The sequence below is a fragment of the Vigna unguiculata genome, chromosome 3 (assembly GCF_037176805.1).
Source record: "Vigna unguiculata cultivar grain cowpea cultivar isolate G323 ecotype 2 chromosome 3, ASM3717680v1, whole genome shotgun sequence".
Classification (NCBI taxonomy): Eukaryota; Viridiplantae; Streptophyta; class Magnoliopsida; order Fabales; family Fabaceae; genus Vigna; species Vigna unguiculata.
This window is the reverse complement of record NC_140794.1, coordinates 67,659,493-67,668,692: the sequence shown is the minus strand read 5'-3', so window position 1 is coordinate 67,668,692 and position 9,200 is coordinate 67,659,493. Positions and strand designations below refer to the sequence as shown.

Genomic DNA, 9,200 nt, shown 5'->3' with positions numbered 1-9,200 from the left:
CTGATCAAGGTATAAGTTGTCAAAGGTTGGACGACTCTGAAAGCAAAATAATGAGAATTTCACACAATTTTTTCATAAATCTACGAAAAAGTGAAGTTGTCCGAAATCATAATAACTTCAGGTAATATTAATTTCTGTTAAATATGAAAAATAATTCAAGTCCAAATACCATTAATATTAAATATGAAAAATAATTGAATATCAAAATACCATTAACATAAAACCCATAAAACCCGCCGAGAATTCCAAATTCTCCGACAAATCTAGAAGGGTGTCTGTATAATATTTCTTCTACCTACGACTGCGAAATGAATAATTTGATGTTAAACTTTTTTCTGATCCTAGTAAACACGCAAACATTAAGATTGAGGAGCTTTTCATCAAAACCATAACATATAGATGTTATTTCGTAAAATGAATGGATTTTATATTTTGTCTTTATAATTCTAAATTCCTAGATTTTTTATAATAATTGATTAGTTTGGATATTAATTTTGTACGGCATATATTAAAAATATTCATTCCTTCTAGATTTTAATTATAAATTAATTTTTTTTATGCAATCCGTTAACTAAAATAAAAACTAAATACTACTAATATAATATAAAATTATTCATTCGGATCAATACAGCAAACAGTCGCCATGGATGAAATTGACCTTTGTACAATTTATATTCTTTAAAAAAGAAAGCTTCATAACGCAATACTTGACTACAATAAAGATAATGATAGAAAACTAAAAAAGCATATTACATGTTTGAAACTATATGTTAAAGATTGTTTATTTACATTACTGAGAAAGAATGATGTTGGTATAAACAAAGAACAAATGATGACCCACCAACCTTGTTTGAAGGAACTTTATTCACACACGATGTCATGGCCATACATATCCATGAATACATAGAGAGAGACATCGCTGCTATTACTTTACTTCCTTATAAATACATGTCACTCCTCTGCTACAAAACCACACTAAGCAACACCGAACATCTTCTTCTCCTTCTACTCTCAAATTATATATACTTTCATTCCTTTTCTTAGTACCTATCCGTTCATTAATCATGGCCGTTTTCAGCTTCGAGGATGAAACCACTTCTCCTGTGGCTCCTGCCACCCTTTACAAAGCTCTTGTGAAAGACGCCGACAACATCGTCCCAAAGGCGGTTGATTCCTTCAAGAGTGTTGAAATCGTGGAGGGCAACGGTGGCCCCGGAACTATCAAGAAGATCTCTTTCCTTGAGGGTACGTAACATCTTCACTCTTATTATCTCTATCTCCATTAATAATATAATCTAACTGTGAATTGTGAATGAATGTAACAGATGGAGAGACAAAGTTTGTGTTGCACAAAATAGAAGCAATAGATGAGGCAAACTTGGGATACAGCTACAACATTGTTGGAGGTGCTGCCTTGTCAGACACTGCAGAGAAGATCGCAATCGACACCAAACTCAGTGATGGCCCCAACGGAGGGTCAGTGGTAAAGCTGAGCATAAAATACCACAGCAAAGGAGATGCTCCACCCAACGAAGATGAGCTCAAAGCTGGTAAAGCCAAGAGTGATGCTCTCTTCAAGGTCATCGAGGCTTACCTTTTGGCCAATCCTTAATCGAAACTTGAGTCATTAATGCCATCTTTTGCTTATATATTATATACAAGAGTACTTAAGTTGATTTCCAATGTAATGGTGTTTATTTTCTTTTCGCTATTTGTAAGAGTTGTGAGACTTGATATCTTTTAACTCACTTCATCAATAAGTTATAATAAAAATCATCACTTCAAATTTCCTTACTTTTATGATGATGATACACAAACATGAAACAAACATGAGGTATTCATCTTCTACTAGGGTAGATGCTCCAATAAATAGCGCTTTTCTGCTTGAAAGCTATATATTAATGTAATATAAATAGCACTTAACTTTGTAAACGCTTTCTATCCATTTATATTAAAATATTATTATTTTTAAAAGTATAAAACAAACATAGATAGCATTTTTTCTAATAAAGCATTGTCTATGTATAACAATTTTTATAGCATTTGTTTAATAAAACGTTGTCTTTTAGCATGTGTTTTAATACATAGCGTTTAATTAAATAAGCACTATCTAAATAGCATTATCTATTCCTAATTTTGGCATAGTGGAAATAAGATAATGATATTTTAACTACTAAATTTTGACAATTTTCTCTTATAACATGAGGTATCATCTTATATGTAGTTTTGAAATATTGAGAATGAAAAAAAAGAAAAAAATAGAAAACCACTCGGAAGATGACACCTAAAGTTGTAGAGAAAGTTATCAAAATTTAGTAATAAAAAAATTATTTTCCATAAAAATATCACCTTTATCTCAAAATATAAAATAATTTAAGATGAGTTAACTAAAATAATTATAAATATTATAATTTTTAGTAAGAGTTAGAAAGGATAATAAAATTGAGAGATCTTAATGAAAAATTTTCCTTACTTTTAATGTTGATGGTAGCACATTTATATAGATCAATTAGTTGTAGAATATTTCACAAATTGCGAGTAATTTTTCTCTCACAATTTTTTTTTTCATAACTACAATACTTGTGCGAATATATTTTTAACATGGGACACTGTGTAAGTTGTGTCATTTATATTTATGTATTACAACATTTTCAAACATTTTTATTTACATGCAAGATATTTTTTTAAAACATCGTAATTCTTACCTCAAAAAAATATAATACATCATTTTAAATTCAAAAGTTGTAAGAAACACCAGTTTATACATTATATAAGGTGATATTTTATAAAAGTAATTAATTACAGTTAAAAATGACATAATTTGTTTGTTGAAAAACAAATTCAGTGAAAATAGTAACACTTTAAAATCCCATAATTCACATTATATTACACATTTTTAAATGTCACAATTATACATAATTCTTTAATAAAATATTTTATTATTTATTATTATCTATTATTTATAATTTAATAATTTAATAATATTTTATTGTTTTATTATCAACCTATATTTATAATTTCTTAATTCAATATATTTTTTCTTAATAATGACAATTTAAATTATATAAAGAAATTACAAAACTCTAAAAAAAATATGCTAAAATACAAATGAAAATGAACAAAAAATAAATTTTATTGATTGCTGAAGAATTTAAAAGTGTCCCAGAATTGAAAGATCAAAACATAAAATATACAATAATAAAAATTATTGTGAAATCATAATACAATTCTACATTTAAACATAATCCTAATCTATTTTGCTTTCACCAATTGATCAGACTATATCATTTGGAGACAATGTAATACTTTAAATATCCTTTGCATTCAATTAATGAATAAAGAATATAAGTTATTGAATAATCTTTAAACAACAATACAATAAAATGAAAAAAAAAATGAGGTGAGAGAAACAAAATAAGTGATCAAATCTTATGTCTTCATCTCACTCCTAAAAATACACATATTTTCTTTTTTTTTTGATTTTTTTTTAGAAAATACTTACAAATTTTGTCATGAATAATGGATTACAAGAATTTACCACTATTTTTTTTCTAAATATTTTACAAAAAATGTTATTTTTTTTCATAAAATTTTATAAGAAACACTTGCTAATTTTATTATTTTGCACAAAAATGTTATTTTTTTTCATAAAATTTTATAAGAAACACTTGCTAATTTTATTATTGTATAAAAAGATATGCACGGAAGAATTTCTTTCCAATTAAAATTCATAAAAAAATAGTAAAGAAAAATTATTTTTATGCAAAATTTTATAACAAATTTGTAAGAAAAATTCTGAAAAATATGAAAAATGCTCCAAATAAGAAAGGAAAATTATTAATTTTTTATCAAATATATGTTTTTCTTAGTCACATCCTTCATCCTTTAAGAAAATGAATTGAAAGTTAACCAAGTACTTAAAATCCTTAAAAGTGAACTAAACAGAAAGTTAACCAAGTCACAAGGTTCTGAAAGGATAAAGGTGTTCACAGGAAGCAACACCAAGATTGTTACTAATGTCATATCTTCGTGTAAAACATGGGAGGACTTTAAATGCAATATTTTACTATAGAAAATATATTTATGATTATTTGATTCAGCATTAAATTAATTATTCAACGCATAAATAACAATTAATTATTTATCATTTAATATAAATTTTTTATTTTTTAATTGATTTTAGAAAGTGAACATATATTTTAATATAATATCTGATTTAGTATTGACTTAGATATTTAGACATTTTATAATTAACGTCATTAACATTTGCCAAGCAAACCTTAATTAAAATAAATAAAATATAAAAAATAAATAAAATTAAACTTGTTCCTATCTAGAATGCGGTCACCCCGTCTTAAAATTTAGACCGCGATTGAAGGACCTTCTTTTCAATTTACAAATTTGATCTTCTTCTAGTATCAAAGTCAAAGTAACATATTACTGTTCACAAAAAGAATATATTTTGTTTTGTTTGATAATCCTTAACTCTTACGTCTCCAATATATAAAATTATACAATTTTAAAATAATAATAGCGTAATATTATAAAATATAAAATAAAAAATTTTAAAGTAATAAAATAATATATAACAATGATAGAGTAAAATGACGTGACAATACAACAATCACATTAATTATTTAATATTCATATCATCTAAGAATAAAAAATTTAAATAAATATCTCAACTGAATTATTGAATTTTTAATAAATTTAATTAAAATTTATTAGAAATTCAATTAAAAGTTCTCAAAATTATTATAAAGACTTAAAATTTAATTAAGTAAATCTATATATTTAAAAGAAATATAAATATATTTTTATAAAAAGTGAATATCACTTTAAAAAATATAAAAAAATAGAGTTAAATATGCTTTGGTCTCTTACTTTTAAGTGAAAAATAAAATTAATCTATTTTCAAAACTTTGAACGAATTTAGTCCATCTTTTTTATAAATGCTTGGATGTAATTACTTTAACAAATTTTTATTGATTGTATTTGACATTTTAAACATGTTTCTTATATACTATTAAAGCGAGAATGTCTCAAATGATATAAACAACTCAAATACTATCATGAACTGCATTTGAAGTGTCTAAATTTAAGAAAACTTGATTACAAAGACTAAATTTATACATCTCTAAAATTTATGCAATTTTAAAACTGAAAGACTAAATTGAATAAAAGTGGTAAGAAAAGACTAATTTTAATTTTTATTAAAAATTAAGGACCAAAATATATTTAACCTAAAAAAATATTGTTAATATTTATTTTAGAAATAGAAAAAAAAAAGCGACTATGTTTATTATAATCTTAAGAGTTAAGGAACATCTGACCTTTAAATAATTTAGAAAAAGTCCCTCAAAGAATCAATTTATTTTCTTTCAAAATTATCCTCTGAAAGTTTAAAACTCCAGGGAAAAATAACATCAAGTTGTTAAATTGATTATACTCATTATTTATTTCGCAGATAAAGGAAAAAAATTAATAAGATACATTTAATTTACTTTGTTTGATAAAAAAAATAATAAAAAAATACTCTCATCACTTTATTCTTTATTATTACTTTTTTTCAATTTTTATTTCACTTTTCTTAATTTCTTATCCATTCTATTTTGTTTATATCTTTCACGACAAAAAATTAGCTTCGACCGTGTGAAGCACCCATCCACATTAACAACAAATTGTTGCCTCCAATAACTTCTAAATCAAAGATTAAAAAGCCATCGGCATTTGAAAAATTAAACAGACGTGTAGAACTAGCAATATTATCGTCAAGTGATAATGTGTAAAATAATGTCAAAAATATAAAATAATTGTAATAAAGAAAAATATCGATAAAGGTTGCCGACAATGAATCATGACAATCCATATTAATAATTTTGTAATTATTTTTTACAGATAACTGCTATATATATAATTCAAAAGAAATAAATAGTAATATTGTCATAATATTTTTGAGGTCTATAGAAAATATTGTAACTCATCAACATTATCTACATGTAGAATTTATGAAGATTAAAATCGTGAAATAATTCTATAAAAAAACTTTTCTATAACATTTCAATACAAAATAATGTTAAACAAATTACCATTTAAAAATTTTGTTTCTTATATTCTTAAATATTGATTTAATATAAAAATAGTTCATCCCTTAAACAGTCGCCATCATTGAATTGAAGGTGACGTGTTAAGTTTAGGAAAAATTCTTTTCTTTGAATATGAATGTTTCAAAGTCACAACATTTTGACAAACAATTAAAAAGTTTTTTTTCTTTTTTTCAAACATGCATATATGTTGTTGAAGATAAATGTTATTAGAATCGACAACCTTCTCTATTCTACCTTTCAATTTTTTTACTAGGCAAAATTTTATTTAAAAAATACACTCAGTTCATTTCAGACTTGCGTACACTTAATTTATTTATACATTGAATAAACATTAATTTCATTTATACATTGGAGATGTGGTAAAGTTGTAACTTATGAAAGGACATGTAAGAAGTTATTTCTATTGTTTATACATTGAATTAACATGAATTCCAGTGTAGTATTGACATATTTTACTTTCATCATAATAATAAAATTATATTTTTAATATAAAAACTTTAATTCTATTAATATTATTTCGAACTTCATTAATATTTAAATCAATTAATTACAAGTTTGACTTTTTTATTAATTATCATGTGTGTTTATTAAAGGGTTTAAATATCTCAAGTACTCTGTTATTAAATTTATTAATTTTTTTTTTGATAAAAAAAATGTGTGTTTGTTAAAGAAAAAATCTATATTAATATGTAATTGAAGTCTTTCACCTCTTAAAAAGAATCAACTATGTTTTGTACTCTTCAAATATTTGACTTGGATTGTCCCAACTTCAATCCCTTTATCGAATAATTTGGCAAGAAACAACTGATATCACAAATGTACATCTCTCTTTTATAAGTGAAAGTGATTAGATTAAATCCACCATAATCAAAAGTGCACCCATATAAGTCAAATAAATTTTGCAGAGACTAAAATTTCACAAAAAAACAGAAAATAAAAATGAATATGACTTGATCTACACATATTAATCAAGTAAAGACGGATAATCTTCTCTCACTCTTTGACTAGACTATTCAGCATTTAATAAAAATAATTAATACTATGTTAGTTATTTCATTGAATCACAATTATGGAATCATAGTTCTGTCATGTGAAATTATTATAAAGTAACAACAATCATGGATGAAGCATAATAAAATAACTTACGGATCAAATGCTATGAATTTTTGTGGTACTCTCCTTTATTTTGTTTGTGAATGAAAACCAAATATAACAATAAAGTTAACGTGTCAAATAAATTGCACACTATAGTAATTGAATCTAAATATCAATTTCAAATGTTAAATCTCAACAAACATGTTAAATCACAAGAAAATGAAGGATTTCCTGAAGATAGACTTAATATTATATATATATATATATATATATATATATATATATATATATATATATATTATTGAATATAACTATTTTACTACACTCTTACTAAAAAAATTTATACTTTATTACACTTTATACTAATAACTATAATAAAACAATACTTATGTAATGTTTTTTACAAATATGATATTTATTATTTTATTAAGTTTCATTTCTATTTTGAGGTTTCTTTACTTAGAAACTTCAAATAATATCAACTATTCGAATTTTAGCATTTTAATTACTAACAAGGAAGAAACCTAAACAATTAACGCATTTAAAATTCTTACTTTAAACTAAATATTGATGACAAATAAATTTATACTGGTGTTGATATGAATTCCACATTAACCATGTATCAGTATGAATACGAATGATATTAATTTTTTTTAATTGAATACGGAAATGAAAATAAGTATATACACATATTCATCTTGGTTGTTCTCATATTTATTCTTAGTTTCCTTGTTTAAATTTTTAATTTTTAAAATATCTAGTATTATATATATATAAAAGAAAATTTTACACAATTAAATTAAAAGAAATATAATTAAATTAAAAGAAATATATGTATATCTTTTAATTTTAAACATCAAAATATATCAAAATTTAAAATAATTAAGAATTCAAAATTTACATCCAAATTTAAGATTTGAAAGTATATTTAATTCTAAATAAAACAAAAATTGAAGTGATAACATCTTTTATTATAGTTTATTGATTTATTGAAAGGACATCAAGCCCTCACATAACTGTGCCAGCAATGGCGAAAAGAAAGTACACATTCACGTAACTTTATCTTAATCAGATACTTGATCAAGGATTGGCCAAAAGGTAAGCCTCGATGACCTTGAAGAGAGCATCACTCTTGGCTTTGCCAACTTTGAGTTCATCTTCGTTGGGTGGAGCATCTCCTTTGCTGTGGTATTTTATGCTCAGCTTCACCACAGAGCCTCCGTTGGAACCATCACTGAGTTTGGTGTCGATTGTGATCTTCTCTGCAGTGTCTGGCAAGGCAACACCTCCAACAATGCTGTAGCTGTATCCCAAGTTTGCCTCATCTATTGCTTCTATTTTGTGCAACACAAACTTTGTCTCTCCATCTGTTACATTCATTCACAATTCAGAGTTAGATTATATTATTAATGGAGATAGAGATAATAAGAGTTAAGATGTTACGTACCCTCAAGGAAAGAGATCTTCTTGATGGTTCCGGAACCACCGTTGCCCTCCACGATTTCAACACTCTTGAAGGAATCAACGGCCTTTGGGACGATGTTGTCTGCGTCTTTCACAAGAGCTTTGTAAAGGGTGGCAGGAGCCACAGGAGAAGTGGTTTCGTCTTCGAATGTGAAAACGGCCATGCTTAATGAAACTGAGATGGAAGAGAATGGAAAAGTGTACGAATAGAAGAAGATATTTGGCTGTGTGGGTATTTGGCAGAGGAGTGGCCTCTATTTATAAGCACAAACTTTAGTTTCACTGTGTTTCTTTCTATGAATATTAATGACTGAAGCTGACACAAGGATTTTTAGGGCCATTCTCTGTTCTTCGTTTACTACGAACATTTTTTAAATATAATAATAACAATAATAAATAAACTCTTTGGTATATTTCATTTTTACATAATAAAAAGTTATAATATTAAAAAATAATAATTTAGTTATCTATTATAATTTTTTATTTATAATAACAATTATTTTAGTAATTTATAATTTTATTTTGTAAATTAAT

General features: G+C 25.0%; 2 protein-coding genes across 2 annotated transcripts; one reads left to right on the top strand and one right to left on the bottom strand.

Moving 5' to 3' along the window:
* Positions 1–961: 961 nt before the first annotated feature.
* On the top strand, positions 962–1,794 carry LOC114177278 (pathogenesis-related protein 2-like). Its single transcript, XM_028062556.2, has 2 exons — positions 962–1,245; positions 1,326–1,794. Exons 1-2 carry the CDS (start codon positions 1,065–1,067, stop codon positions 1,610–1,612), a joined length of 468 nt encoding a protein of 155 aa, XP_027918357.2. The 5' UTR covers positions 962–1,064; the 3' UTR covers positions 1,613–1,794.
* Positions 1,795–8,152: 6,358 nt separating this feature from the next.
* On the bottom strand, positions 8,153–8,910 carry LOC114177276 (pathogenesis-related protein 2-like). Its single transcript, XM_028062553.2, has 2 exons — positions 8,650–8,910; positions 8,153–8,569 (listed from the first exon to the last, which is right to left on the bottom strand). Exons 1-2 carry the CDS (start codon positions 8,828–8,830, stop codon positions 8,283–8,285), a joined length of 468 nt encoding a protein of 155 aa, XP_027918354.2. The 5' UTR covers positions 8,831–8,910; the 3' UTR covers positions 8,153–8,282.
* Between the last annotated feature and the right edge of the window lie 290 nt (positions 8,911–9,200).

Coding starts and splice junctions, on each gene's coding strand:
- LOC114177278 (XM_028062556.2), top strand. CDS start 1,065: ATGGCCGTTTTCAGCTTCGAGGATGAAACCACTTCTCCTGTGGCTCCT. Junction 1,246..1,325: donor GAAGATCTCTTTCCTTGAGG/GTACGTAACATC, acceptor TGAATGTAACAG/ATGGAGAGACAAAGTTTGTG.
- LOC114177276 (XM_028062553.2), bottom strand. CDS start 8,830: ATGGCCGTTTTCACATTCGAAGACGAAACCACTTCTCCTGTGGCTCCT. Junction 8,570..8,649: donor GAAGATCTCTTTCCTTGAGG/GTACGTAACATC, acceptor TGAATGTAACAG/ATGGAGAGACAAAGTTTGTG.